Genomic DNA, 17,315 nt, shown 5'->3' with positions numbered 1-17,315 from the left:
AATGTGTATGTGAATCCGGTCTTGGGTGTTTGATTTTCGTTGCTGTGTATACTGTGTATATACGGACAATGACAATAAATTTATCTAATCTAATTCTGCAGGAGGGAAAGGTGAGATGACCGCAGGAACTATATTAAGAGCACTGCATTAAAAACCTTACATAAGGTTATTGCATTAACATTCTTAATTTAGTCCTCCGTGTCATCTTTGCCTGGAGAAGATGACTCACCGAAACACGATGGGCACGGAACCTCGTAAAGCAACATTCCTGTACTCCTGACATCATTTTGAATTTTTGCCTCCTATAGTTATTTTGGCTTGTCTTCATCTTGGCTGTAGAAGACAAGTCATCCAGGCAAACATTTCAGCCTCCACGCACACCCCAACATAACACACAACACCCCAACAGAGACACCTGGAATATGAGAACACTTACACTAACCAGCAGGGAATTCTAAGGAATTGTTTTCCCTCCCCATTGAATCCTGTTGCCCCTCTCCTGCTTTTCCTGCAGCATCAGAACTGCCAGATGAATTGGGGTTGGGGGTGTTTTTTGACAAGGGGGTTTGTTTTGGAATGACCCAAACCTTTGAGCCTCCTTTGTGTTTCATTGCCACATATTTCTTCAAGATCATGTTGGTCAGAGGTTTGGGTAGGCGCCTTGAGTCAATAATAATAATAGTTTTATTATTTATACCCCACCCATCTGGCTGGGTTTCCCCAGCCACTCTGAGCGGCTGCCAACAGAATATTAAAAACACGATAAAACATCAAACATTACAAACTTACCTAAACAGGGTTGCATTCCGATGTCTTCTAAAAGTCAGGTGTTCATTTCCTTAACATCTGATGGGAGGGCGTTCCACAGGGCGGGCGCCACCACTGAGAAGGCCCTCTGCCTGGTTCTCTGTAACCTCACTTCTCGCAGGGAGGGAACCGCCAGAAGGCCCTTGGAGCTGGACCTCAGTGTCCAGACGGAATGATGGGGGTGGAGATGCTATATATGGGCCGAGGCCGTTTAGGGCTTTCAATGTTGGCACCAACACTTTGACTTGTACTCAGAAACATACTGGGAGCCAATGTAGGTCTTTCAAGACCAGTGTTACGTGGTCTCGGCGGCCGCTCCCAGTCACCAGTCTGGCTGCCGCATTCTGGATTAGTTGTAGTTTCCGAGTCACCTTCAAAGGTAGCCCCACGTAGAGCGCATTGCAGTAGTCCAAGTGGGAGATAACCAGAGCATGCACCACTCTGGCGAGACAGTCTGCAGGCGGGTAGGGTCTCATCCTGCGTACCAGATGGAGCTGGTAGACAGCTGCCCTGGGCACAGAACTGACCTGCGCCTCCATGGACATCTGTGAGTCCAAAATGACTCCCAGGCTGCGCACCTGGTCCTTCAGGGGCACAATTACCCTATTAAGGACCAGGGAGTCCTCCACACCTGCCCGCCCCCTGTCCCCCAAAAACAGTACTTCTGTCCTGTCAGGATCCAATCTCATATTGCAGGTGTGCATGTTGGGGTGTGCGTGGAGGCAGAAAGGTTTGCTTGGATGACTTAACAGCCAAGATGAAGACAGGGGAGAGGGCCCTTGAGATCGAATCCTGCTTTCTGGTTTCCCCCTGCCATCTGGCTAGCCACTGTGAATACAAGATGCTGGGTTACATGGACTGTTGGCCTGATCCAGTGGGCTCTTCTTCCTTGCCTATGCTCCACAGCCCTTTTCCCCAACTCCTTTTGCCATTGTATGGTGTCAGGGACTGGCTGGGGGATGAGAAACCCCTCTAGGCAAAACCTCGAGGGAGGAAGGCTCAGAGCCCAGGTGGTGGGACACAGAGGACAAGTCAGAGAGGGAAGGAGGGGAGGAATGGTTGGGTTCTGAAGAGGCAACAGGCTTTGGTGAGCAAGAAGAGCCAGTGAAGGAAGAAGTTCAGACACAGCTGATGAAGTTCAGAGGCTGCAGAAGCATCCCAGGAGCTTGCCGTTCCTACTGCGTTAAGTTCCCATCCCCTCTTGTATCTGATGCCACAGAGACCTCTTGTATCTGATGCCACAGAGAGCAGAGTAGCAGAACAAAGAGCGCAGGTTCCCAGCAGCAGCAGCAGCATAGTTTAATGATGAGTTTGGGGTATAATGGAGGTGTAAAAGATTTGGATTATTATAAAAGATGCAGGAGGAAATGATTAATATAGGACCCACAAAGGGGAAGAGGGAAGTCCAGGAGATTCCTTGGAATCTTGTTTTTATGTTATATGTTGTATGTTTCTGATTGTAAAATAAATTATTTGAAAAACCATATACACACAGTGGACGCTTGGGTTGCGAACGTGATCTGTGCAGGAGGCACGTTCGCAACCCGCAGCGTTCGCAACCTGCAGTGCCGTGTCTGCACACGCCCAGGTTGCGATTCGGCACTTTGCACATGCGCGACCGCTGAAACCCAGAAGTAACCCATTCTGGTACTTCCAGGTTTCAGCACGTCCGTAACCTGAAAAAATCTAACCTGAAGCGTCTGTAACCCGAGGTGTGACTCCGTGTGTGTGTGTGTGTGTGTGTGTGTGTGTGTGTGTGCAGATAGATAGATAGATGATAGATAGATAGATAGATAGATAGATAGATAGATAGATAGATGATGGATGGATGGATAGATAGCACAGGTTCCCACCACCAGAAGTGAAGTTTAAGCCTGCTTGGAGAACATCTGGCTGGGCAGAAGGAGACATGGGGAAATAGGAGGCAAGAATCATCAGTCCTAGCAACTGTTTCATAGGGGCCAGTCCTGCATAGGAGGTATTCCTGCCCTTGTAGGCTGTTTCCTTGAATAAAAAGTTAGCTTTTCTGCTTGTCCTTGCATCTTGAGTGCTGGCCTGTATCTGAACCAACCCTGACACACGGTGAAAAATGTAACGTCAGGTGGGTGGGAATGGGGGAGAACTGCTTCACTAACACAGGAAGCCAAGGACCACCTCAATCTCAGAAACAAGAAGCATCTCATGAGTTGGTCTAAGGTGGCCTTTCCTAACCTGTGTGTTCTGCGGATGTTGCTACCATAGCTGTCAACTGTCCCTTATTTGGCGGGAAAGTCCCTTATCCCAACGCCGTGTCCCGCTGCTGTCCCTTATTGATGATGTCCCTTAAATTTCCCGGGTTTCAAAGGAAGCAGCTCCTCTCCCTCCCTCCCTGCCGGCCAGGGAGGAGGGAGGCTCCAATGTGTCACTTGGTTGCGTTGCTCACCCAATAAGGAGTGTTAAGAACGACTGGGGGGTGGAGCTTGCATGCCTTGTGCCGATCAAATCGGCCGTGTTGCCTTTGCTCAGCGCTTCCCAGCGGAGCGGTGACGGTGGTTTTCCTTGCTGCATCCCCTTTGCCGGGTTGCTGCGCTGTGGGAACCACCGCTTGAGGCTTCATTTGGCTGCTGGCTGGGTTTTCTGCCTTTGGCTCGGAGGGGCTCAAAAGTTGAACATACCTGTGTTTGGAAAATCCCTTATTTTGGCTGCTGGTCCCTTATTTTCGAGGCTGCTGGTCCCTTATTTTCAAATCTGTAACTTGACAGCTATGGTTGCTACCCAGTAGGCGGTGCTGGCAGGGTGGGCTGGTGGGAGTTGTAGTCCAAACCAGGTTGGGGAAAGAACCATCTAAGGACTCGCATGAACCACTCGCCTTGGGTTCGCAGGCTCAGATGCCATCATCCGCCAACACAAGGCCGCTTGCTTGAGGATCACCGCCATCCTGGCCTGCAAAGACCTGCTGTGGATCGGCACCAGCGCTGGAGTGGTCCTGACTCTGCCCATGATGTCCAACGCCGCCTCCTTGAAGACCCCGCCATCGCCAGTGGGTCTCTCCCAGGGACACACAGGCCACGTCCGGTTCCTCACGTCCATCGAGCTGCCGGAAGGTTTCGACATCCTCTTTCCCCTGCCCAGGGATCCAGGTGGGTTCGAGTAAGACGAGGGGCAGCCTGGGGTGAGATAACAATCGGGTTTTCCATCTGAGCAGGAAAGGTGTCCGTCAGAGATTCTCCAGCTGCGATGTCTGCATTGCAGGGGGCAGCACTAGATAATCATGTGGTGGCGGCACGGCAGCAGCTGGAGGCCCCCATTAGCTAAAGTGATGCTTCAGGTTAAGAACAGTTTCAGGTTAAGAACGGACCTCCGGAACGAATTAAGTTCTTAACCCGAGGTACCACTGTACATCTATGCATAAAAGGTAAAGGTAAAGGTACCCCTGCCCGTACGGGCCAGTCTTGACAGACTCTGGGGTTGTGCGCCCATCTCACTTAAGAGGCCAGGGGCCAGCGCTGTCCGGAGACACTTCCGGGTCACGTGGCCAGCGTGACATCGCTGCTCTGGCCAGAGCCAGAGCCAGAGCCGCACACAGAAACGCCGTTTACCTTCCCGCTGGTAAGCGGTCCCTATTTATCTACTTGCACCCGGAGGTGCTTTCGAACTGCTAGGTTGGCAGGCGCTGGGACCGAGCAGCGGGAGCGCACCCCGCCGCAGGGATTCGAACCGCCGACCTTTCGATCGGTAAGCCCTAGGCGCTGAGGCTTTAACCCACAGCGCCACCTGCGTCCCTACCTATGCATACATGCTTGCAAATCTACATAGGGTGCATACTTTGTCCCGGTTGCAGAATTTGGGTTATGCAGGTGCAGAAAGAAATATGACTCACTCTCCTCCCCACTTCTAGGTACAGAAAAGTCCAACGACTTGGAGAAACGGGACTCCACGAGGCACAGGCCCCCCAAGTCCAAGATGCTCATCATTAGCGGTGGCGACGGGTACGAGGACTTCCGGCTCACCAACAGCAGCGAGACAGTGGGGAGGGATGATAGCACAAACCACCTGCTCCTCTGGAGGGTCTGACAGCAAGATGAGGAACAGGGCGGACCCCTCCGGAGGGAGAGAAGCCGGGAGAGAGAGAGAGATTGCGTCCCGTCCTCGCCGTCCCCACACGGACGTGTCCCCGTGTCTCATCTCCCACCCTGAATGTCTCGTGCGCAGGGTCGCCTTTCTGGATCCGCCGCGTGGAGTTAGCGGCGCGCCTCGGGACGGGCCGCGTGCGGAACCTCCAGAATGCAAATCCATGTTGCACGACTCGCGCTTGCTGCTGTGTCTTGAGTGTGTGGGAGGGGGCGCGCTCAGTGAGAGATTACGTGCAGCCGCCCTCATGCGCCAAGCCCCATTCAAATGGGACTAAGAGAGAGAGAAACCATTTAGGAATTCAGCCCTGCTTAGGAAAGGATTGTCTGCTCTGTGTGTGCTGCTTGGTTAGAAACGCCCAGCTCAGCCGAGGAGTTGTTGAATGTCGTCGTGTCTCCCGTTTTCGTCCGCTGAGGCCCCTGAGTCCAGATGGCCGGAGCAACTTCCCTCATTCTCACCAAACACAATCATTTCCCGCCCTCTCTTTGGTTTCTCCTCGCCTTCCTCCATCGGATACGGACACAGAGCTACTCCACTCAATGCCACCCTTTCATTCATGCAAGAACCTCTCACCAAAACCAGACACTGCACACCATCGTCTCGCCAACTTTTGCATCCAGATAACTTGGGGGTGGGGGTGTCTGTCTGTGTATAAATTACCTTTATTTATTGCCGGTTAGGAGGAGGAGGAGCTGCTCCAGAAAGGAGGGGAATGGGGAGGCAGATTGACACTGTTTCTGAGCAATTTCCAAAGAGATTGGGATGGTGGGATGGAGAACGGCTTTGGTCCCTTGTCACGGTCAGAGACGCTCCTGAGTCTGGGCTCAGTTGTGATCACCGCAGGGTTGTCCCCGCACATCAGTGTTCGAAGACGTAAGGCTGTGTTGGGTTGCAGTGTTGATGATGGTTGCTACCCAAGATGGCGGCTGGAGTTTGTGTCTGCTGAGAAGGAAGGGGAAAGAGGTTGGGCATGGAGAAAGCCCGTTCTGGTTGGGGGGGCAGCAGAGACAAGAATCTTGACAGGATAATTGTGCAATATTGAGCAGCATTCCCCACCAACCCCGCACAGGCCAGGAGGCCGCACCACAGAGGCCTCATCCGTTACCAGGGCAACCGTACTCCATGTTGTCAGGGGATGGCGGGAGCCTGGGTGGGCAGGAGTTTGCATCACCCTGGTCTTCTACTTTGTACAGTATTTATGATTTATTTGTTGTGGTTGTTGTTGTTTTGTTTTGTTTTTTAAAAAGAAAACCTAGCTACCGTTTGTGGAGGGAGGCAGTGAGTTGAACAGTTAGCGGCGTTTAATTTAATTGAGCTCATAATCTTCCGTTGTGAGAGGGATAAATTTGCCTCAGAGACCGAAAGGTCTCCACAGGCAGGTTGAAGGCCGTCCTTAAAACCTTGAACAAAGTTAGAACCCTGCTAGCATCATCGTAAACATGGTTGAGGGCTGGGGAGAAAGCGGGCTGCATTTCACTAGCTGACCATGGGACGTATTCTGGGGGACACATCAGTCGCTGGGTTTCCTGCAAAGATTCCTGAAGGAGGCAAACCATTGCTTGATCCTGCAAGGAACCTCTTGGCTGCCCAGTCCTCTGCGTATTTACTCAGAGGTACGTCCCGCTGACTTTCAGTGGTGCTTACTCCCAGGTAAGTGTGTGTGAGATTGCAGCCTTCATGCTCTGAGGCGAGAGTTCCGACTCGGGATCACATTAAACCCGCCTTTGCCAAACTTCGCCTGATGGGTCTGATGCGAGTTGGAAGTCCGAAACGTCCGGAGGTTGTCGGGTTGACCAGAGGCACATGTTGTGTGCACAGTTGTGTTGTCAAATTAAAAAGAATTGGGACAATGCTGGCATTCCAATAACCAGATGAATAGGCCATGCATTATGGAAGCCAGACCACCTCCCAAGGGCATTGCCAAGGGTGGGGAAAAGGTTGGGGGGTGGGCAAGATGTCAAACCAGTGTCCCCTCCTCTGAAGTGAAGGTGAAGCATCTCACGTCTCCACTCAATACCCCCCCCAACTTCCCCTAAGACAGGAATACAGCTGATACCTCGAACCAAGAGTAAGGTCTCCTTATAAAAACATACATAGTGTTGCTTATACACCAACACTAGATGCCAATGAAGACATTAAAGAAAAGAATTATTTTCAGCTGGATGCCATCCTATCAAGAGACACCTGGGCGATTTTAATGCAGGCATAGGCAAACTCAGCCCTCCAGATGTTTTGGGACTGCAATTCCCATCATCCCTGACGACTGGTCTGTTAGCTAGGGATCATGGGAGTTGTAGTCCCAAAACATCTGGAGGGCCGAGTTTGCCTATGCCTGTTTTAATGCAAGAGTTGGGCTAGATGTCAATCTGTGGCCTGGAACTATTGGGAAAGAAGGAATTGGCAACAGCAACCACAACGGAATACTACTTTTGACTATCTGTGTAGCACACAACCTAGTTATTGCCAATACACTCTTTCGACAAACAAATTTAAAACATAATGGAGGCACCCTTGGTCGAACTACTGGCACCTCTTAGACTATGTGTGTCTGAGCTGAAGATCGCTGAGATTTGTGAACAGAGCTATGACAGGTGTCTGTGACTTCTGGACACATCACCGATTAATATGCTCCACTATGGCTATCAAGATTGTACTTCAATGCAGACTTCAGGAAGGGAAACCAAGGTGCAAAATAAACAATCAAACCCTTCAAGATCCCATTAAGCGGGATTGCTTCCAAAGAACCACCTGCTTTCGGAGTTCCCTGATAACATTGAGGAACACTGTACCAAGCTAAAAACATCCATTATTGCAGCCTGTGAACAAGCTATTAAATACCAAACTGAGAAACACCAGGACTGGTTTGATGAGAATGACAGTGAGATTGAACACATTCTTGACAAGAAAAGGAAGGCCTTTCAGATGTGGCAAAGAGATAGAAACTGCGCCACTGAGGAAAAAACCTATGCCAATGCGAAGGCTGAGGTTCAAAGAACAGAGAACTAAAGAACACCTGGTGGATAAAAAAAGCTCGAGAGCCAGCACTTAGCTGACGCTCATGATACACAGAGTTTCTTTAAAGCCACAAAGACCATCTGTGGGCCTATAAATCATGGCATATGCCCCCTATGCTCAACAGACAGTAAGGTAAAGGTAAAGGGACCCCTGACCATTAGGTCCAGTTGTGACCAACTCTGGGGTTGTGGTGCTCATCTCTCTTTTTTGGCCGAGGGAGCCCGCGTACAGCTTCCAGGTCATGTGGCCAGCATGATTAAGCCGCTTCTGGCAAACCAGAGCAGTGCACGGAAACGCCGTTTACTTTCCCGCCGGAGTGGTACCTATTTATCTACTTGCAATTTGACGTGCTTTCGAACTGCTAGGTTGGCAGGAGCAGGGACCAAGCAATGGGAGCTCACCCCATCATGGGGGTTTGAACCACCGACCTTCTGATCGTCAAGTCCTAGGCTCTGTGGTTTAACCCACAGCGCCACCCGTGTCCCCTACAGACGGTACCACACTCCTAAAAGCTATTGCACTGCACTGGAAAGAACATTACCAGCATCTCCTTAAACGCAGCTTCCCTCACAAATTCCACAAAAACAAATTAAGAGATGAGCTCGCAGCATCTCCAGATCTGGGAAGAGTTGTGTACGGCTATTAACCAAATGAAAAACAACAAAGCCAGCAGACTTGATGGGATACCTGCTGAAGTCTTCAAAGTGGGTGGAATTGAACTTGCACAACAACTTCACAAGCTCATCGGGAGAGAGAGAAGATCCCAGCAGGCTTTAGGGATGTCAAAATTATCAATCCAAGGCTACCCTTCCTGAATCCCAAAATGGTTTTAGACCTTCGAGGGGGACAGTAGACATGATTTTCTCTTCTCGGCAGCGTCAAGAAAAATGCAGAGAGCAAAACCAACCCCTGTATATGGTGTTTATTGACCTGACTAAGGCCTTCAACACTGTAAATTGTAATGCCCCGTGGACTGTCCTTCTGAAAATTAGCTGCCCAGATAAATTTGTAAACATCATTCTGCTCCTTCACGATAATATGACGGCAACAATCACAGATAACAATGGCTCTCAGAATAAACCATTCACAGTGGGATCAGGTGTTAAACAGGGTTCTGTTATCGCCCCAACTCAATTTATTATTTTCATTGCCATGATCCTACACTTTGTCAAAGGAATACTCCCCACTGGAGTAGAAATCATATATTGTACAGATGGAAACTCTTTAATCTGAGTAGGCTGAAAGCAAAGAGTAAGGTTACTGTAATTTCTGTCATAGAGCTTCAGTATGCTGATGACAACGTAGCGTATGCACATTCAGAGGATGACCTCCAAACCATCCTAAATATCTTCGCAGAAGCTTGTGAAAAGCTTGGTCTGTTGCTCAACATCCAAAAAACCAAAGTGCTGCACCAACAAACACAAAACAACATTTCTGCTGCACCACAATTCCAACTCAATGGTGTAACTTTCGGAAATGTTGATCACTTCTCCTACCTGGGCGGTTATCTTTCCACAAGGGCCAACATTGATGCCGAAATCCAGCACTGCCTGAGCTCTGCGAGTGCAGCTTTCTCCTGATTGAAGTGCGGAGTGTTCGAGGACTGGGACATTCGCAGGGAAACCAAAATGCTGCTTTACAAAGCTATTGTACTACCAAACTTACTGTATGCCTGTGAAACATGGACCACTTACAAACAGCAGCTCTAACTCCTCGAAAGATTCCATCAACAGTGTCTCCGAAAAATGTTACACGTCACTTGGGAAGACAGGTGAACTAATGTCTGTACTGAAAGAAGTAAAGATCCCCAGTGTTGAAGCAATGATTCTTCGACATCAACTTCGTTGGACTGGTCATGTTGTGCGGATACCTGATGATCGTCTTCCAAAGCAACTATATTCCGAACTTTAAAATGGAAAGCATAATGCTGGTGGTCAACAAAAGAGGTTTAAAGACTGTCTCAAGGCAAATCTTAAAAAATGTAGTATATACACCAATAATTGGGAAACACTGGCCTGCGAGTGCTCCAGTTGGAGAACAGCCTTCACCAAAGGTGTCATGGGCTTTGAAGATGCTTGAACTCAGGACGCAAGGGAGAAACGTGCTAAGAGGAAGGCACGCTTGGCAAATCCACACTGTGATCAATTCCCGCCCGGAAACCTATGTCCCCACTGTGGAAGGACGTGTGGATACAGAATTGGCCTCCACAGTCACAGACTCACTGTTAAGATCGCGTTCATGGAAGACAATCTTACTCAGGTGCGAGCGATTGCCAAAGAAGAAGAAAATATTTGTTTAGACTGAAGAGTTTGTTTCGATTAGGTCCTAGAGATAGAAAATTTCACCCAGACTTCTTATGAGTTAGGTACAAAATTTAAAATCCCTCCATCCTACCCATCCACTTTATAAAAAGACCAAAGGCAACTTACATCATAAAACTGAGCTTCATAACCAGAACTCATAAAACTGAGCTTCAGACCAGAACCCAGATTTTGAAGCCAAATGGTAAAGGTTTGACACTCAGATTTGCAATAATAAAAAAGTAAAGGGTAAAGGGACCCCTGACCATTAGGTCCAGTCGTGGCCGACTCTGGGGTTGCGGCGCTCATCTCGCTTTATTGGCCGAGGGAGCCGGCATACAGCTTCCGGGTCATGTGGCCAGCATGACTAAGCCGCTTCTGGCGAACCAAGCAGCAAACGGAAACGCCGTTTACCTTTCCGCCGGAGCAGTACCTATTTATCTACTTGCACTTTGACGTGCTTTCGAACTGCTAGGTTAGCAGGAGTAGGGACTGAACAACGGGAGCTCACCCCTTCACGGGGATTCGAACCGCTGACTTTCTGCAGCAAGTCCTAGGTTCTGTGGTTTAACCCACAGCGCCACTCGCATCCCATTTTGCAATAATACTAATAATGATATAATTTGTATAATTTGTGCTCCAGCCACCTCTGGGCAGCTTCCAACAAAATTTTAAAACAGTAAGTCATACGTCAAACATTTGAAACTTCCCTATCCAGGGCTGCCTCCAAGTGTCTTCTAAAAGTCAGATAGTTGCTTATTTCCTTGACATCTGATGGGAGGGCGTTCCACAGGGCGGGCGCCACCACTGAGAAGACCCTCTGTCTGGTTCACTTCTCATTGCTGAATTCCCCCTAGGAGGTTTTGGAATCCATAGGATGGACTGGCGCACTTAGAAAATTGAGTTTTTGATTCAAAGCCACTCAGCCTGGATTTGATGTGTATTTCTTTTCGCGCGGGGTGTGTGTGTGCGTGTGCTGTTTGTCTCCATTGGATCACGTGATGAGCGCCGAGGAGTCTTTCAGAAATGAGTCCTGAGGAGCAAGCTTTAATCTGCATACCCTGGCAGAATGCAATACACAATGCACATAATCTGATTCAGAAGCTGTTTCCATGAAATGCGGAAAACGCACCCATATTAGCTCTTTTAATCTGCATCTATTCTCAGTGCTTTAATTTTGCAATCCCCGTTTCCATACCTTTCTTTGAAACCAGGAGGGATGGGAACTGTGTTTTTGGAACAGGGATTCTGCTCAGGATATACAGGTCACGGAGGGGCCTGACCCTGAACAGTTGTTTGCATTCCAGAAATAGAATTTAGGAGGTCACAGACTGCGTGTCTTCATCATGACCTTGCCATCTACAAAATGGAACACAGAGATATAAAATCCTTCCTTAAATTGGTGTATACCTGTGAAAATTAAGCAGTCCCGATTCAATCTTGCCACTTGCATGAGCTCAGCAGTTTGCCTTAGACAGCCATTCCGTCTTCAGATTTGGGATTAACAAACTCACCAGCCTACAGGGTTGTTGTAATAATTACATGAAGATGAGGTATGTGGAACGCTTGAAATACTCCATGGGCTAAGATCAAATCATACTGTGTGAATGCAATGTAGGAAGGGGAGATTTTTGCCTGTTGCTCAGTCTTTGCGTTAGAATGTTAAGCATTTTGCGCTTGGAGACTGCAGATTGCTCAGGTGGTATGCAAAATGAACGCGGAAGCTTTGCAGATACCCCAGGCGATGTACAAAACATCTCCGATCCGTTCATTCACGTTCTCCATCTTCTGCTGAGCCAAATCGACTACAAAATGCAAAATCCCCCACGGACCCGGTTAGCGTTACGAACGTTCCCTGTGTGTCCACACGAGTTCCCTGGGTTTGTGCTTGCTCACAAGCCAACTCATGTTCACCCCAGCAGGTGCACGAGTGTGTGTGTTTTAGGGGTCCCCCCTAACCTGTCTTACTGAGGCCAGGCCGAGAATCTCCCAAGTGTGGAAGGCAGCGCAGGTGTAGGCAGAGTGATGCTCTGCAGATGTTGTTAGACCACAACTTCAAGCAGCAAGGCCAAAGTTGAGGGATAGCAGGAATTGTAGTCTGGCAACCTCCTATGGGCTAGCTGTGGTGCAGGATCACAGATTGTTGTTGTTGTTGTTTAGTCGTTTAGTCATGTCTGACTCTTCGTGGCCCCCTGGACCAGAGGACGTCAGGCACTCCTGTCTTCCACTGCCTCCCGCAGTTTGGTCAAACTCATATTGGTAGCTTCGAGAACACTGTCCCACCATCTCATCCTCTGCCGTCCCCTTCTCCTTGTGCCCTCCATCTTTCCCAACATCAGAGTCTTTTCCAGGGAGTCTTCTCTTCTCATGAGGTGGCCAAAGTCTCGGAGCCTCAGCTTCACGATCTGTCCTTCCAGTGAGCGCTCAGGGCTGATTTCCTTCAGAATGGAGAGGTTTGATCTTGCAGTCCATGGGACTCTCAAGAGTCTCCTCCAGCACCAGAATTCTTTGGCGATCAGCCTTCTTTATCACAGACAAAAGTAGACATCTGTTATTAGCTCCTGTGGGTGCTCTAGGTTACCATAGGCAAGCAACCTCTTGGCCGTTGCAAAACTAAGGACTTTCATAGAATCATAGAGTTGGAAGAGACCACAAGGGCCATCGAGTCCAACCCCCTGCCAAGCAGGAAACACCATCAGAGCACTCCTGACATATGGTTGTCAAGGCTCTGCTTGACAACCATGTTTCATGTTTGACTAGTGACTGCCATGTAAACCCGTCACAAAGGACCGGAAGGGAGAACCTCATAACTGATGGGTGGGACCTAACTTTAAAAGGGGATCGGACAAATTCATGGAGCAGAGGGCTTTCAGTGGTTTCTGGCCACATTGGCCACACTCTGCTGCCACAATGGGAGGCATCAATGCTTCTGTTGCTAGAAACCACAGGAGGGGAGAGTCGCTCTCGTGTTCAAATCCTGCTCGCATGTTTCCCACAGGCATCTCATCGGTCCCTGTGGACTGATCCAGCCCCCTCTTCTTAGGCTTTTAACTTGCGGCCTGATCGTGTGTGCAGGTTTAGACCAAAGTTGCCCCACCACATTCAATTGGGCTAGGTACGTCGGCTCTCTGACATCTGGGAAACCCTGCTATAGACCCCTGGTCATTATGGGATGGATGATTCAGCATCAGAAACAAACTGACGATAAGCAAGTCCTGTCCCCCCCAAATAATAGCAGTCAATGTTTCCCATTTTTTAAGGGAAATTCCCTTATTCCAAATAGGATTCCTCGCAAGAAAAAGGGAAAGTTGACAGCTGTGCCCCAAATACCCAAAGTTAGTTTGGCAGCACTTCTATGCAAGAATCCGATACGACCTTCACCCACCCCACTTTCCTCTCCAGGTTTTCCGACACAAACAAAGTTTACTTCCTGCATTCTCAAAAGAGCTGTGATGCTCACGGATCTCCCTTGGTCTTGTTTCGAGATTGGAACACTCAAAGGGGTGGAATCGTTTATAGCCCTATGGTAGGCTTCTTCAGCATGGCTCCTCTCCCGGGTCATAACTGTCAGCAGCTGACATTTGCAAGACATCTAGAGGGCAGCATGGTAGGGAAGGCTTCTCTGTGGCTTGGAAGGGAAGATATTCCCTATCTTCTCCCAAAGGAATGTGTATTCCTAGACCTCTGGTATCGATAAGTTTTGAGGGGTGCTCCTGATGCACTGTTTTGTTGACGAACATCACAAAACCTGCGTCAGACGTAACCTGTTATGTGTATCCAAAATGGCACTGGAAGTACATTTTGGGGCTAAGGATACACAATAGAGAAGCTTTGCTTACGGCATTAATACATGCATGCTCCGTTTATCCCGCTCTCGCCTCTGGTCAAATAGGTTGTGCAGGTTTCTGAAGCACCGCAGCACAAACCTGCCAGGCCTGTTTGACCAAGGGCGAGTGTACATTGCCATGAACAGCGCTTCCTCTTCCTAACTCCTTTCATTCCTTGTGCCTAAAAGACATATAAATATTGATTAATTGGTTCCTACTACGGGAAGCAGCTGTTTTGAATTCTGATTCTAGTCCTCAGTGATGTGTGTGGCCTGGTGCGTGTACGCAACCTTGCTCCAATGAACTTAATGTGCAAAAAAAATTTGCTTTCCCAGTGGCTGGCTTTCGCACAAAGAAACATATCTTTTGTGCAGGTCTTGGGAATAGGAGCCTAATTTCCAAAGAGGCGCAAAGGCTTCACTCTTCCTGGGAAGCACACAATCTGCCACGAAAAGCCCTCCCTGCTCCTTAATCCTGTGTGTTGAGAATATGCTGTGGTTGCTCAGTGGCGTGTGCTCTGCACATGTTCAGAGGCATTTCCCCCTCCTAATCGATTCACATATCCCAGGACTCGGTTGTGACATCGTATAGATTTTCTGGGCTGAGGATCAACACAAAATGAAGCCCAGGCTGGGTACCGAAATGTGAACATTTGGATATTTGTGGAATGTGGCTCCCACACCATCACCAAATATAGCGACTGATGTAATGGGGGAAGCATTTCTGAAAACCTCCATTCCACGGTCTGCCTTTGCAGTGTTGCGCTTGTGGTTGTTGTTGTTGTGGTTGCATGGAAAACACCTTAAACAGAATGACTTTGGAGCGGAAAAGGCTGGTGGTAGCAAGTCTCTCTTTCCAGTGACAACCCGCTCCTCCCCATCTCAAAGTTTAACTCTCTTACTGACCTCCTTGGCTGCCGAAGACTTACTGTAAATATTGGTATATATCGCCTCCTCTGTACATAACGCCCTCGAGTCTTGATTGTCGATACGGATTTAATGGCATATTTTTATATACTTGTTTAAGTTTTCACCGGCGCGAGCGAGGGTGCCGACACACAGTCTTTTAAAGTTATGATGACAACTCTTAAGCGTTGAATTGAAAGAAGAGGACAAAACAGGGAAGAGCAAAGAAACAGAACAAAATTCCTTGCCCAAAACGTTACCAATTCCAGTGAGATGTTAACAATTATTAGTCCTGGGGTTTTATTTTATTTTTTCCTTTTTCGTCACTGTGGGTTCCTAGTCATTAAAGGTCACTGGTGTCAGAACCCAGCCTTGGCGTGTGGACTCTTCTTTTGCAGGCTTCGGCCCGATTAGGGGATGGGGCAGTGAGCTTTCCTATTGGACAGAGTTGGCAAAAGAGTTCTCTGTTTTGTTTTACCTTATTTCGTTTTCACAAGTGTTGCACCTTCCTCTGAACCTCCTGGTGGTCCAGACACTGACTGAGGATGCATGCTGGCATAATTTTAATAGTTTTAATTATTATTATTACCTTGCTCATCTGGCCGGGTTTCCCCAGCCACTCTGGGCAGCTCCCAGCAGAATATTAAAAACACGATGAAACATCAAACATCAAAAGCTTCCCTAAAGGCCTTCAGATGCCTTCTAAAAGTCAGGTAGTTGTTTCTTTCCTTGACATCTGACGGGAGGGCGTTCCACAGGGCGGGCGCCGCCACCGAGAAGGCCTTCTGCCTGGTCCCCTGTAACCTCACTTCTGGCAAGGAGGGAACCGCCAGAAGGCCCTCGGAGCTGGACCTCAGTGTCTGGGCTGGATGATGGGGGTGGAGATGCTCCTTCAGGTCTACTGGGCCGAGGCCGTTTAGGGCTTTAAAGATCAGCACCAACACTTTGAATTGTGCTCAGAAACATACTAGAAGCCAATGTAGGTCTTTTGCAATGTGGCTGGAAGTGCAGGATTCTGTCCACACAGGATAAGAATGTGAATTGAGAGGGAGGGGGGAGAACATCAGGTACAAGGTGCCTCCAGTCTCGCCTTTCTAACCCAGTTCCCTTAAAAAAAAAAAATCATTGCCCCCTTGATTCCAAAAAACTCACCCCAGTGCCCTGTACCCTACCATAGAAAAAACATCTTTCAAAATAGCAGTTTGCACGACCCACCTAGGAAGAGAATAACAATGAAACTCCAAACAGTATATTCATCCTACATTTATTCCAAATCCAATTTAAACTATTTAATTCAGCAAAATGGAACAGCTTGATCCGGAGATGGCAGCATTTCGAAGTTTCTCATTTACAAAGTCTTCTTCATTTGAACCTCTCTCGCACTTCCTCCTTAGCTCCACCCCACCCCACACCCCCAGTAATCCTAGGGTACAACCAACTTGGGGAGCTCTAGCAAGAACAATGCACTTTTTAAAACCAACAAACGTTTTGAACTTTGGAAAGTGACGAGGAATCAAACGATGAACAGGAAGATGTCTAAAAGCTCTGCAAACAGATCAGGACGAGTGTGGAAGTTGTCGCATAACCTCCCCATAAACAAACCAGAGAATATGCTCAGCAGAGATCAGGTATAATCTGACCTCCATTTTGTGAGGGTATATCAGGATGTAAGGTAAAGGGACCCCTGACCATTAGGTCCAGTCGTGGCCGACTCTAGGGTTGCGGCACTCATCTCGCTTTACTGGCGGAGGGAGCCGACGTACAACTTCCGGGTCATGTGGCCAGCAGGACTAAGCTGCTTCTGGCGAAACCAGAGCAGCGCACAGAAACGTCGTTTAAGTTCCCACCAGAGCGGTACCTATTTATCTACTTGCACTTTTGACGTGCTTTCGAACTGCTAGGTTGGCAGGAGCAGGGACCGAGCAACGGGAGCTCACCCCGTCGCGGGGATTCGAACCGCCGACCTTCTGATCGGCAAGTCCTAGGCTCTGTGGTTTAAGCCACAGCACCACCCGCGTCCCATATCAGGATGAGGGCCCAGTAAATCGGACAGATGGCGCTGAGTGTTCTCGAAGCCAACCATTTCTAAGTAGTCTGTGCACAGTTTCTGATCCATGATAAAGGGAATTCTACGAAGGTGTGTTCAGGTGAGGATGGGCTGGGCCACAGTTATGTGGCGACAGCAGCAGGGCAAGAGCTGGTTGGCAAGCTGATGTTTAAAGGAGAATATGCACAGACTGAAGTCAGAGCTAACCCACATGCGCAAATCCACTGGAGGAAGGAAAACTGGGTCACCAGCAGTCACTGGGGCCACCGTGGGGTCCTGGCATACCCAGTCGGGCTGCAATTGC

The 17,315-nt window shown here is 48.8% G+C and overlaps 1 protein-coding gene across 1 annotated transcript in view; it reads left to right on the top strand.

Moving 5' to 3' along the window:
• The window catches only part of ARHGEF17 (Rho guanine nucleotide exchange factor 17), a 202,421-nt gene extending 187,088 nt beyond the window's left edge, over nucleotides 1-15,333 (top strand). Inside the window, exons 20-21 of the mRNA XM_079973253.1 lie at nucleotides 3,669-3,926; nucleotides 4,685-15,333. Coding sequence (XP_079829379.1) covers nucleotides 3,669-3,926; nucleotides 4,685-4,860 — 434 coding nt within the window. The 3' untranslated portion in view covers nucleotides 4,861-15,333. The remainder of the gene's footprint in view (nucleotides 1-3,668; nucleotides 3,927-4,684) is intronic.
• Nucleotides 15,334-17,315: the final 1,982 nt, after the last annotated feature.

The sequence above is a fragment of the Podarcis cretensis genome (assembly GCF_951804945.1).
Source record: "Podarcis cretensis genome assembly, chromosome: 4".
Classification (NCBI taxonomy): domain Eukaryota; kingdom Metazoa; phylum Chordata; class Lepidosauria; order Squamata; family Lacertidae; genus Podarcis; species Podarcis cretensis.
This window is presented reverse-complemented; position numbering and strand designations above follow the sequence as displayed.